This window comes from Episyrphus balteatus, chromosome 2 (genome assembly GCF_945859705.1).
Source record: "Episyrphus balteatus chromosome 2, idEpiBalt1.1, whole genome shotgun sequence".
NCBI classification, from domain to species: Eukaryota; Metazoa; Arthropoda; class Insecta; order Diptera; family Syrphidae; genus Episyrphus; species Episyrphus balteatus.
Window position 1 is genome coordinate 68,913,403 of NC_079135.1, and position 14,537 is coordinate 68,927,939.

Genomic DNA, 14,537 nt, shown 5'->3' on the forward strand with positions numbered 1-14,537 from the left:
TTGTTAGAGAGTACCTACGAAATTTTTTTCTTTCTTTTTCATAAATCTTTAATCGAGAGTGAAGCGCTGTGCTGCGGTACTGAAAGTGGTATAGTAGGATTTTACTGCTCTCGATCGACAGCTTCGTACTACTGTCTCCTCCTTTAATATTCAAAGTATTGTTTTTTTCAAAGTTCTTGTATCCCAAACATTTTACACAAACAGCAAGGTGTTGAGTCATCGTTAAAAGATCGCTTTATTTCGTTCGAACTTTGTCATGTGCTGAATTCAAAACAGTTTACAGATTTATTCCTATCACGTCTAGTTTTTGAGTTAAACTCATAACTTAATTCAATATAAACGCCCATGTTCCGCAATTTGACCGAAAGTGAATTGAAATCACTTTTCAATTTCACGTGAAAGGAAATATCATTTTCTTCATTTCGATCGATTTCGAAAACTTCGAAATTGGTTAGAAATGTCAAAACTGAAGGATCATCCATTTTTGTTAAGTTTCTAAAGTGAAATTACTGCTGCTTTGAACATGGATCCAATTTTGTTGGTAACTTTAATGGGAAAAAAGCAGAAGTTAAAAGAAAAAATAAGAAGATACATTTTGCGAGACAAATCAAATATGTAAGTGAAATGCAAAACATGGACGATATGCGAATGAGGTTGGAAACACAGAGAATTATGATATTTCATGCCTCATGTGTTTTAATTATTATATTATATTAAATTAGCAACAAGTAAACATTACAAAACAATAAAATAGTTTTCCCAAAATTTGCACATTCTTTGAAAAAGGCACCAAATTCACAAACAGAAACAAATTGAATTGAATTCGATCAGAAAATCTAAATGAGTAAACAAAACGAATTTTAGATAAATTCTTTTTGATGATTAATACGAAATATATATTTTTTCGCAATGTGTTGCTTTTTTAATCCAAATCAGAAGCGCGAACTGCTTAAAAAAAACAATTAGTTTGTACTAACTAAGATTTTAAGATATAAAAAATTTCTATTTGCAATAATTTTGAGAAAAATATTATTTTTGAAAAAATAAAAATAAATATACTTAAGACGATAAATTGGACTTAAATCCGAAAAAAAAAGTATCCCAACCCTCAGAGTCAGAATTTGGAGGGGGCTTGAGCATCTGAGCGACCTCTTAATCTCTAAGATTTACGAAAAAGATTTAGTTAATCATGTACATTTTGATGAAATAAGCTAAATAATAACATGATCTTGAAGGCTTGGGGGGGGCTTCAGCCCCCTGAGCCCCCCCCTCAATACGCCACTGGCTTCAAGCTCTCTTATCAAAAATGCATGCATTTGGTATCGATGATTCTCTTCTTCTTATTGGATGGTTTTAAGTCTGAAACCCACAAAATAAACGCTGGTGTGCCCCAGGGCTCCGTTTTGTCTCCGACTCTCTTCCTCATTTTCATTAATGCCCTGCTCTCTGAAACTTCTAATCCATTAAATTGTTTCGCTGATGATAGTACCCTCAGTTTTTCATATTCGTTTGAGGATTCACACCCAAGTCCTTCGGATGTGGAACTTCAACGACGAAATATGATAAGCTTATTAAATTCTGATCTTGACAGCATTGTTCAATGGGGAATAAGAAATCGTGTAGAATTTAATGCTTCAAAAACACAATGCTGCTTACTATCATTAAAACGGAACCTTCCCCCTATGCCACTATCAATGAGTGGCACTTGCATGGAGGAAACTGAGAAACTTTCCATTCTCGGTATGAGTGTAACAAACCACCTTCTGTGGAATGAACACATATTCGATGTCGCCAAAAACGCTGCGAAATGATAGGTTTTCTACAAAGATGCAAGAAATTCTTCTCATCTTCTGATCTAGCTGTAATCTATAATCTATAAAGCTTACATTCGACCAAAACTTGAATACAATTGTCACATCTGGGCAGGTGCTCCAATAACGTATTTGAGTTTTTTGGACAGAATACAAAAACGTGCTTTCAAAATGATAGATGATAGATCAATAACTGAGACAATTGCGTCCCTAGACCACTGATGTAATGTGTCATGTCTCTCCTTGTTTTATCGCTATTTTTATAAACAATGTTCAGATGAAATAGCTAGTTGCATTCCTCCCTTGAAACAATTTAACCGTAATACTCGCGCTTCTAGAAATCCTCATCAGTTTACCCTTAAGCCTAACTTCGGACGTACCGTCAAATACAGAGATTCTTTCTTTAGCCGCACCACACAAATGTGGAATATATTAAAACTAATGTGCATCGGTTTCTCCTTTTGAATCCCTCCCTATTTTCCTGAAGCTCGCACTGTGTTTAACATATTAAGGGCATTTAACTCCCTTTAGTGCGCGTAAAGTATACAAAAAAAAAAGTTTTTACTTAAAAATGCTTAGGCTAGGTGCATACATATCGTCTGCGGAAAGCAAAATTGTTCTAACTCCATAGGATTTGTTAAAGACTTCAATTTTTCTTTCCGCCGACGACATAATTTGGCTGACAATTATGATATCGTCACATTGCAAAGAATAGCCCATTTTGAGCTTTTAATGAAGGAGAATAGATTTTTAAATCGTTGGACTAATAAGCCAAATCGCAGAGCCTGCCAACGTCAGTATCCTGGCGGAAAGCAAAATTGTTCTAAGTCACAAAAAGCAAATTTTACAGTTGACGATTTTAAAGTTTCAAATTGATTGAAAGCGATATTTGTTTGCTCTTCGGTAATTCAAATTATGTTTTTTATAAAGTTTGTTTTTTCCTTTTGAATAAACCATACAAACTTACTTCATTAGTAAATACATACTATTTTTATTTTTTTTTTTTAACTAAAAACCCAAGATTGGACATTGAACAATTTCTATACAATTACGCACTTTCCTTAAATAAATAGTGGACTTAAAACAAAATATAATGGGACTTAGACCAATTAAGAATGCTGGGGTCTCATTTTCTATGTCCCATTAAATTATATTATCTGCTGAAGAAATTTTTTTAAGACAAAAACGCTTTTCAAATTCGGAAAGAGAACCCTCAAATTAGTAAAACTGCATCATTATCTCATTTTTGGATTTATAACAATTTTGCTTTACGCCGACGATCTATTAATGAGTTAATAAACATTCTGGTCCTCCCTTGGGTAAAGGATTTGCAAGGCTGTTGCATTTTAAGCTAGTTAATCAGCTATACAATTTTCTTAAATGTCTCTATGGCTCATATTTAACTACTGTGTCACTTCCAAAAGAGATATTCGAAAAATTAAGGCCAGCCAAAAAGTTTTTGGAGACGTATTCAATGGATTTGTTGGCAGCATGATTTTGTGAGAAGATGCTGATCTCAAAAGTTGATATTATTAGGTTTTTTCTTAGCCAAGATAAATCTTCCTTAGAGTCAGTTGTACAAGCGCGGTTCAGCCTTCATTCAGGAATTTAAATTGTCGATTTCGGTTGATCAAGCATAAATTTGACTATTTTAACATAAATATGAACCTGGAAGCAGTGCTACCCCTTAGTTTACCACCGATTTCAAAAGATAAAAGTTGCTGAACCGCGGATTAAATATTTGTACAACTGGCTTGAAATTTTAGATTGTAACATTCTACAGTAAAAAAAAGGCCTATGAACTTGTGTTCATACCATGTTAAAATAAATAAATCTGCAACTGACAAATTACAATTTTTGGATTTTGGATACGAACTTACTTTTCATTTTTCTTAGTTTTGTAGTATTTTGGTAAGAGTACTTTACCGCAGTCCCAAACAAGATCAACGATGATACAGGTCTAATAGAGAGACTATTTGCTTGTTAGAATAAAAATAGAGATTTTTGTATACTCATTCAGTAAAAAAGTAAAGATTTATCAGGAATGCAGGGGAAAAAAGATGTGCGTATAGCTTTTAAGCTCTTGGCTTATGCCTTTGAAGTTTACGAAGTATCCTTTTTTTTGTGGTTTGAGCGCACTAAGTTTGTATTAATATAGTTTCCGTTTTATGGTATTTGATCATTATTTATCGACTTATCCTAGGTGCCCAACGGAAAGCAGTACAATTAATTAAAGAACAAATTCATTTTTTCTCAAACGTTTCTCCGGTTACTTTCCGACTTCATCAAGAGTTCAACATTTATTCGATCCAAAAAAATGCAATTTTACAATAAATTTTTGGAGTTTATTTTCCTGCGACTTAACAGTATAATAATATGTTTAGATATTGGATAATGATGGTTTAGACTCTTGTTAGTTGGCCGCACATCCAAGTTAAAAAAGATAACTCCACTTCGCAGCAAACCACTGGCCATGCTTATAAAAGTATATATTTTTGATTCTCCGTCTCAACTAATGGTTTCCGATTCTCATCACAGCGGGTTTGTGTTCTAGAGTGGCATCGTTGGGTAAATCGTTTTTTTTTTATTATTTTTTTTTTTTTAACTTTAAAAATCTCCACTGCTATAGAATTACTCGATAGACTCAAACGTGGCAATAAGAAGCTTCTACTTCTACTTCTTCCAATACTAGCGTTTAAACATGAAAATATTTTATTAATTTATTCACCCTGCTTTCAGCCGCGAATAATTTTCCTAAGTAGGTATATCTAAGTGAGTATATCTCACTTTGTATTGATATTCTAGGTGTAGTGAAATTTGAAAATAGCATGACAAGTCGTATAAAATTTAATAGGTATCCGATCCAGTATTTTTTTAGTGTTACACAAAAGATATTTTTTCAACCGATACTTACTATTTCTTCCTATCTGCAATCTTTATGTTTTAAAATCAAATAAAATAAGAAACATACCTACAATTCGGGTAAAATAATATATATTTGAATTATAAGGTATTTGTATCTTCCTAAGATATTACGTACTGTTAATAAATATAACTAATTTTTTTTTTTTTTATTTCAACTTATAAAGACACAAAGTCATTCATAATAAATTTTTCGAATAATAAATAGTGAAATCCACAAACTTGTTACATATGTATGAGTATGAGTATCTTCCCTAAAAATAGTCTAAATGCTAAATCTAAATATAATTAATAAACTATACAATTTTATTTTATAATATTTTTTTTTAAACGTAGTCTACATTTACAAATATTATTGCTTTAATATTATTATTTTTTTTAGTTTCTGTTATATTTTAAATATTTATAGAAACCCTACTTATTGAAATTGTATTTTCTTCTATAAATATTTTTTTATTTTTTATTTTTATAAACATTATAAAGGTAAAATTTAATGGTCTTCGTATATAATTATTGTTTTTTGAGCGCATTGTCGTTTTAAATATTAATCAATAGTTTTATTTTTAACTTTATTCGTTTATTTTACCAACTGGAAAGGATTGCTGATTACAAAAAAAAAAAAAGAATAATATTTACATTAATTCGAGTTTAATTAAATATTAAAACAAAAAAAAAAACGGAAAAAGGCTTGAATTTTTTCTTAAGCATGTTCCATATTGAAAAACAGTGATAGTATAAAAAAATTAATCCTTAGCTCTAAAGATCACACACACCGAAAAGTTATGCGGTAGTGCTACGGGTAACGGTACAAAATTTTTGTGTGTGAGTTCCTATTCTTGTTGTTAAAAAGCTGTAGTTGAAATAACTTTTTCAATACATGAGAACATGTTGGAAGTTTTATTTATTCATCGCAAGATGCAGAACTCTAGAGAACAAGATGGGCAAGACAAGCGTGGGACTGAAAAAAGATAACCTTGTCGGTTTAATTAAGAGTGGTGTAAGAAATACAATAACCAATATTTGTAGTTACTGAACATGGACATCGAATCAAATATAAAATTGACTAAACTCTAAGGCAAATGAGTAAAATTAAGTAACATGAGTCATAGTTTCGGCTTTAAACATTTTTAACTTTCCCTGATAAACAAAAGACAATGTTACTGACTATTTAATTTATGACGATTTTCATTTTAAACAGGGACTTTTGTTTCAGATCCACAGATCCAGCAAAAATCGAGATCTAGAAAATTTGAGCTCTGTATGGCCAATGGAATCTGATGTATTTCCCAGTATTTAAGCTAAAAGATCAAAAATAGTTTTTCTTTTGTGGCACTAGGGAATTCACATTTCAGTAAAAAACGACTCTTACAGAAGACGTCTGGTATGAGCGATAATATTGATGTTCTTATGGATGAGTGTCTAAGTCTATAATAATTTGAAACGCCTTTCCAACTAAAGTCTACGAGTTTTCAAATACACCTTGCAAGGGACTATTTATTATCAAAATAGTTCTCTCGAACACACAACCACTATATCTACTATGCCATTGCGACTCGTTGAGTTGTCATTTAGGGGGTCAATATTCAATATTTCAGTATAAAATATAAAAAAAAATGTACAGTATTTTAAGCTGCATGCCATAATATTCCCAAATACTTCAAAATGAGATACATATAAAAGATTCGGTGTTTTTAGCTTGAACTATCTGAGATTTAGAAGGGTTCCCTATAAGGTGAGCGTATATTGAACTTAAATTTCTTTTGAGGGGGAGTCAATTTTGAAAAATAAAATTAATGAAAAAGTTCATATAAAGTCGATATCGTAACGCCCCGCAACGATGAGCAGATCATTTTAGAACTCGACAAAAGTTTTGAACCAAGAATAGTAAGTCTTGTTATCTAAAAATGTAGATGTTTTACATTTTTCATTTCAGAATACTATGATTAAGTTAGTCAAAGCCTATGTAATAATAGAATAAGTAAGAAATTCTATACTAAAAATTTTAATCATTGCTGAAATCAGTTATGATAAGGTCTGCAGTCGGATTATTAGGCATAAGAAATGAGTCTTGGAATTTTGTTCTTAATTATTTTCTGGAAGACTAGAATGGTGAAATGGTGATTGGTTTGAAACTTGCTGTAATCATAGTCGTTCTTTCAGATGAATGTAAACTTTATAATCGCCAACAGAAATTGAGTCACTAAACAAAAACCTTTGTCTCTGCTAACAATGATCCTGCTTAAGCTAAATATGTTTTGGTCTATTGACTTTTAACTCTCAACCTAGCTGAAATATGTAGTTAGGAATTTCAGGACTTCTTTCGAGTTTGAAGTTGCGCTTTTTTATGACAAAATATTTTTGATGATTCTGTCAATACCCTTCAAGGAGAAGTTCTCAAAAAAAAAAAAATCAAGATAACTTGTCTCGGATTAGAATCAAGGAGCTTCATAATTCCATTCGCGATTAAAAAGCCATGGAGCTTGAACAGGATGGTTATTTAAATGATTGATTTAATTTGAATATTTATCAAATTTTTGGAAAACTTAAAGAATCTTACTTAGAGGCGGTTGGCAGTCTTAACCAAATGAGTTTGAACAAGCTCCACCAACTATTAAAAAATCTTTTAGTTTTAGTAGAAACACTTTGACGGCCGCCATGCGGCAAATATGTAGGTTTGAAAGAAAAAAATAATTGAAATTAATAATTATAAGGTCGCGGATTCGGAGAGTTATCGACAATCTTTTATCTGTGGACAGTGCAAGTGTATAGAAACATTTTAAAATTTCAATCTGAACGGATCGTATTTGATGCATTACTAAAAAGAATCACGGTCTCAAAGCTCTATTTTTAAATTGGAAAATTGAGTGTTTAACTTTTGGTCCATAATTAAAACTTAAAAAAATTAATAACATTTTAAGTAGGTACATTTTAACAGCAATCCTTCCTAACAAAAAAATTATTTTTATTTTTTAAAACTTTTTAAAGGTTCATATTATTTTGTGTATATATTTTATTCGTATGAATTATAAAAAAATTTCACAGCTCCTTACCCCAAAAACCTACAACAATTTTTTTTTAAACCACTTCTCACGCACACTAAAATGATTTCCGTAAGGAACTAAATAGATAATCCTGTACCTGTGGTGAATTTGGATCCATTGGGTCGAATTTTGAATTTTGTATCGAATGAGATGGTCCCCCCGTTAAATAGCCACCATCATTGCCAGGGAAGACAATTGAAATTTGATGACGCTGGCTCTGTCGGCTATTACTTCTGCTCGTTCTCGATGGAGCAGTTGAACTTTCCATTCCCAAGCTGGTTGTTGACGTTGTCAGCTCATCATTTCTATGTGAAGATTTCATTGGTCGCTTAGTGCGCATTGCACTGTATGCTTCTAAATAGTCCAACTTATGGCGACGTCTTCTCTGTTTCCATCGGCAACCAACAAACACCACCATAAATGCTACCAATGAAGTCAACACTATAGCCGCACTGGCTACCATTGCCGATCGAATTCCAGAAGGCACTTCAGATGTATGCATAAGATTCAATGCGCTACGTTTAAAACCATGACCAGATAATTCTAAATCGATTAAATCATGTGCCCTGGCAACTTCATCTTCAATTTGAACTATTGGATCTTCTTCGCTCACAGTCGATTGGTGTCGCTGAGCAGTTTGTTGAGGTGGTTCGAGTTCGGAACGCTGTAGAAACCTTTTTGCATTTTCCGATGTTGTTAGACTTGCTAGGGCTAAACTCTTCCAGGAGGGATAAAATGGTTGTCGTTGAATGTTGCTATTGTTGGGACCTGTTAAAATAGAATTCAAGCAAAATTTGTACCTTTTTTCAATATAATCTGTTTTCAAATAAAATGAAAATGAAAATGAGAATTTATTATAATCATGTTTATGAGGTTGGTTTGAAAACTTACTACGAATAGATGATTTGCCGGCTAATGAACCACTGCCTTGTTCCTTGGAAGACTCATCTGTTGGCTCGATATCGATAATGGAAGTGAAATAGCTTGAACCTTGGGAGTCAGTTTTGATTTCATCTGGCTTGACACTTTTTAAATTCAACAAATTGAAGTGTGGGAAATTTTCAAAAGCTGTAACAATATCCATATCGTCGTTTACGACAACTTTTTTACCCGGGAAGACTCCTGATCGATTTTGTACGAAAGTTGCCAAATGCAACTGGCTGGATCCACGTTTCCTATGTTCAATCAGTTCTTCCAAAGTCATGTTTCGTTGTTCAAGGACCTTTATGAGGCGATTTCCTGATCGACGATCTTCGATAAGTTCTAGAAGATCAGTTCGATCATCGACGGGATCAATGTCGGCGAGATCAATGTCCATTAAAACTGCATGAGGAAGATTATTATCGATGTAGTTCTTAAGTGAGTTATATCTGTATATGTGATCTGTAACAGGTTCCTCAAGATTTTTGGTTTTAAGTTTATCCCGGTCATGTGTGGAAAGATCCGAATTATTTTTACTGAGACTTGTATTTTCGAAAGCTTCAGATTCTTGAAGAACTTCATTTTCACCCGGAGAATAGTCTACAAAGTTTGTGGCGGGATCTGTGAGATCAGCAGTGGCTTCGGTGGTTGTTGTTGTTGTTGATGAAGATTGACGCGTTCGTGATCTCTTTGGATAGTTGTACGTTGTGTTATCTTCTTGAGATTCTATTGTTTCGCGAGATGGTGCAGACTCGTAAGACTCTGATCCTGTTGCCGTTGTTGGGTTTATTTTATTAACTCCTGGAATTCTTACAAGTGGAAGTCTTGTGTGTTGTCGTTTTTTGTAAAGAGGAATTCGAGTCGTTGATGGTTTAGGTGTAGTTGTGGTAGATGATGTTGTAGAAAACCGAACAGTGGTTTCAAAATGTTGTTGCCTACGAGTTGTGGGACTCATACGAATTCTTGATGGAAATTTAAGATTTTTTCGCAATGTTGCTGGAATTTTTGTAGGTTTGCTTTCATTTGAAGACATTTCTTCAGAATGTACCTCTCGACTTTCATTAGATTGCGAAGATGTTTCTTCCACTGACTGGTCTATGAGATTGGTATCAGTTGTTGTAGTTGTAGTCGTAGTTGAAGTGGTCAAAGGACCTAATCCTAAAGGTGGTATTCTTCTAACTGGCTTACCAAAACGTTCTTTTGACGAAATACTATCTGGATGTTTCTCTGGAGATGAGGCTGTTGTTTGAAGTGCAAGTAAAGCGTTTTGCTTCCCTTTAAGTAAGTCGTCGAGTGAAAGATTTTTTTGCTGCAGAATTTCACTCAAACTTAAACCGCCAGAATTTTTAAGAATCTCTTTCAAATCGATTGGTGATCGAGGTTTTGGAAATCTGTTTTCTGATGACTCTTCTTTACTGGCAAATGCTTGTTGGTGTTGGTCTTTTTTCGCTTGTGAGTATGGTCTACGGTATGATTTGTCTCTATTTCCGGCGGAAGTCTTTTCTGTGCTTATTTGCTGGCGTTGTTTGTCCCGCTCTTTAGAGAGTTTCTGTTCCTTCTCCAAAGCAGCTAGTGGTTCTCGAATTTTTTCTGAACTTTTAGTATAAAATGAATCCCGACTTCTTTCAGGGACTTTCCTGGAATTTGGATCAATAACTCTTTCCGAGATTCTCGACGGTGCAACTTCGGGAAGCTGTTCAATTGGTTTTTGTGAATAGGATTCTCGAGTTTTTTCTAAAACCCTTGTTGGTACAGGATCTTGAAGAACATTTTCTGCAGTTTTGGTTGAATAATATTCTCGATTTCTTTCTAAAATCCTAGTTGGCGAAGGATCTTGAAATTTATCAAAAATTGAACTTGTAATTGGTTGGCGTGGTATGAGAGATTCTTTAGTGGGATTAAATTCCCTTATTTTCTCTGAGTAAACAGTACTTGTCGACGGTCTTCGAACATCTGGATATTGTGAAGGGAAAATATCATGATATCTTTCCGAATTTGGAGTTGGTAAAGGTTCTTGATTTATTATTTCCGAAGATCGACTGGATAAAGCTTCTCCGATTCTTTCAGAAAATCTTGTCGTACTTGGTTCTTGTAAACGCTCAGACATTTGTGTGGGAGTTGGTAGAAATGTTTGAATTTTTTGTCGACCTCTTGGTTTTTCATCTTCTACATGACCACGCCAGTATTGTTGTAAAGGTGAAAGCACGGGGGATTCTGTTGTACTAATCTGTGGTTGTGGACGTCTTTTTCGTTTGCAGTTTTTACCTGGCAGATGTTGTGTTTCTGTTTCATGTTGATGCGGCTGGTTATTTGTATTTTCTAAGGTAGACCAACTAGGGTGGTAGTATTCTCTTTGTCCAATATCAGCGGCTGATGTGTCTTGAACAACAAGTGATACTCCTGTTCGGAGGATCTAGAAGAAAAATAAAAAAAAAAAAAATGTAATTAACTGTTTTAATTTTTTCTTTTCTAAAGAGTAAACTATTTCTAGAAAGACTTAACCATACTTTAAATAATTTCGTTAGAAACAGACAGGAAGAATAAAATACATAGATTGAATTAATAGTAGTGACAATTGTTCAGTTAGGTGTAATTACTTATGTTGCGTTTAACAAGAACATCAACAAACTCCTTGATGTCGAGAAGCATTTATGATAAAGTAATGAGCTACCATGCTTGTTATGGAGTGTTGGTAGCTAGGTAGAAAAATAAAAAGATCGATCGAACGCCTTTGTGACTACTCCACTAACCATTCAGGCAACGTCATTTTTACATTTTTAAATAAAGTTTATGGCTTCGTCACTGCTAACTGTAAATGGTTTATTTTCAACTTAATTTGAGAATACATATTTTTAGCCAAGTTTACATAGATGTCGAAAATTTAAACTAACGACAATGACCTGATGGGTCGTTTATCGGGTAATTTGGTTAAACATTTTTATACAAAAGCCAAAGAGTAATAAAAAAAGTAAAAATTAATTTTAGAGAAATTTTTTCATAAAAAAATTTTGATGAAATTATTTTTTAATTAATTAAATTCGTTAATTATCTGTTTTCTGTATGCTATGGCGACAGTTATTTATCTAACCAATTTATTCCAATCAGAATTTTCTTCACCATTGAGCAAACTGATGACCTCGCTTTCGGTTAGAATTGTTTTACCAAAATAAGTGGCTCTAAACTCCCTTGAAATAGGACATCTTCCAAAAAAGTGTTGTAAGAGTATTTGGACAGAACTGCCCTTTGAAGATGTAACTGTCTTCTCTCACAGAGGCAGTTGTAGGTACATTCCTATGTATGTATGCTATTCAGGTCTTAAATAATACTACCCAGGACCTTAATTTGTGCTCGAAAAGTTTTGTATACATTTCTTCATTGCGACGGGTTTTAAAGTTATTGAGTTTCGTTTAGAAAAAAAACTTTTATCCTGCTATTTGAGAACCTATCAAAATGTCTTCTGGACCGGGTCTGGGGCTTTTTTCTGTATTTTCTACTGAAGACATTGTAGGGCATACTTATTGTAGCTGGATGCAAGATTATCTTGCATTAATACTAATTCTGGTGATATCAGGCTAAGAGTTCTAGTTCTAGAGTATCTAGCTAAGAGTTCATCGTTTGGCAAAGATTACGCTAAGTGCGCAGATAGGAATAAGAACATACGATTTAGCCTAGAGGTATACAACGTTTCCAGTATTGGTAATTATATTAATATTAGAAAAAAGAATAGAAATGAAAGAAATTGTCTTCTCGCTCAAAATTGTTGTATGAAAAAGGCTTTACGTTATTACGAAAGAGTTGGAGAAAATACCTTAAGCCAGGGAATAGCAACATCTTGCAGCTTTTGTAACATAGTTAAGAATAATGCTGCCGGGCTCTGGGCATTTGCATGACAAGAAGCTTTTAATGACCCAGTAAATCAGGTTCCTTAGGTCCTGGCCTATCACTTGAATTCTTGTTTAGAATCATGGCTGTGGAAGGTCTGAAAAGTCTGATATGCTTCGTTTTGATACCATTACTCATGTAGCCTTAATTGTTTGTGGAATGGCTAAGTGTGGTTTTGGCTAAGGCAGACAAAAACTGGAATCACATATCGTTTTAGTCATGAGAGACTGTTGGTCTAATCCAACTCTGGTCAGATACCTGCATGAGCTTGGTAATATATTGGTGTGTTTAGTGGCAGGAGGGTTGCTGAATGATTGCCCTTGCTCAGTACAATTGATTGATATTTGGGGTATAAGATGTACTGCGACCTGTAAGATCTATTGTACCCTGCTCAGTACAATAGTCGTCGTAACTACCAGTCACGCTGACGTCCGCTATATTTGGTTCCGACACTTTTGGCCATAATAATTGCTGGAATGGCGTTGGCATGTTGCAACACAGAATTGTTTCGATCGTCTACTTGCCAGTTATGGTAAGTGGTGAATGTTATCTATCGTCCAAAGTAGCAGTCGTCTACGTGACAAACTAGTAATTTAAGCTCCGGCGCCCATTCACCATAGTCAAACCAAAAAAAGTTCGCCCAAGGTAAGACCCGATGTGCAAGTGTCTTATGGAATCGCGTCATCGACTTATCGTGGATGTCGATCGCGTGTGGCTGTGTTGCCTTTCCTTGTTTTTAGAGCTTCATAGCTTTGGAATGTAGAGGTGCTGAACTATGTATATCCATTGTTTTAATTAATTTATCAGAGCGATTGCTTAGTAGTTACATTTAATACCTCCTTAATATATAAGATAAGTTTTTTCCTTCCACCTTTTTTCCAATTTAAAAAATAATCCTTAACTTAAAGAAGTTCGCCTTCGTCTCCTTATAGTATCGTGTTTTCACCTTGAAAGTTATAAGTTTAAAGCTGACCTGGTTTAAACAAAAAAATTGAATCTACGTATTTTTGTTTTATTTTTGAAAATAAACAAAAAATATTTCGTCAACATTTTTAAATCCTTGCTCACTTCCCTATACCAAAAGAAAAAAAAAATGTAACAGCTGCAGGATTTTAAAATCTATCATGGAAATTCGGTTTGCATTGTTGGGCCTAGGGCTGATACCAAAGCACAATCAACAAGTATCTTCAATAAATTCTCTCAGGCATCCCGGGCAAAAAAATGCTAAAACAAATTGTACACCATATATCTTTCTTTAGTATCATTGAAGGTTGTATTTTTGTTGGAATTCTGGTTGCTTTTCAATTTTTTTTTCTTTTTTCGTTTTACTTTTTTTGTTTTGTTTAAAAGAAAAAGATAAAAATAAATAAAAACCAATGCAAAACAGAAATTGTGCAACTGCCACCAAAAAAAAGTTCTACAGGAAGAAGATGGTCTGCTATAGATATTACTTATACATGCTAAAAAGTGATAAACTGCAATAGCAATGGCCGAGGACGATATGGTATGCATCTGAACTCGTTATGTCGATGGAATTCGCTCTGTTGTGTTCCTTTTTTTTTTTGTTTTATTTCTGCTGGAGGAACATGCCTTCCTTTTTGCCAGCTGGAACGTTCAATGCTGCAAAGGTGTTTAATTCCGTTAAGACTAACCAACGAATAGCACACGAGGTTTTTGCTTTTGGGAATTTGCAGGACCGGATTTATAATCAGAAGGGTGTGTCCTTTAAGTTTTTTAATAAAACGCATATTTTATTGTTCTGTCTTACTTGTAAAAAAATTTTGATAAAAAGATTAAAACCTGATAATCCGCGAACAAAACAACTGCGACCAGAAATTACGTCGAAAACAAATGATAGTTTTATACATAAACAAGATAAAAAATCAGGAACATCATTGTTGGTTGATAAAGAAAGATTAAAACATTGTTAACCCGCTTTTGTACTAAAGTTTACATCCGA

At 33.7% G+C, this 14,537-nt stretch overlaps 2 protein-coding genes across 4 annotated transcripts in view; one reads left to right on the plus strand and one right to left on the minus strand.

Moving 5' to 3' along the window:
* The window catches only part of LOC129909826 (actin-histidine N-methyltransferase), an 85,286-nt gene that overhangs the window by 1,435 nt on the left and 69,314 nt on the right, over positions 1-14,537 (plus strand). The window lies entirely within an intron of this gene.
* Positions 7,036-14,537, minus strand: part of LOC129909821 (serine-rich adhesin for platelets) — a 96,161-nt gene continuing 88,659 nt past the window's right edge. For 2 of the 3 annotated variants that reach the window (XM_055986924.1, XM_055986923.1), the window contains 2 exons: positions 8,666-11,108; positions 7,036-8,542 (listed from right to left, as the gene is read on the minus strand). In XM_055986924.1, coding sequence (XP_055842899.1) covers positions 7,830-8,542; positions 8,666-11,108 — 3,156 coding nt within the window. In that variant the 3' untranslated portion in view covers positions 7,036-7,829. Of the gene's footprint in view, positions 8,575-8,665; positions 11,109-14,537 lie in introns of all 3 variants that reach the window. The other variant, XM_055986925.1, reaches the window with a different exon arrangement.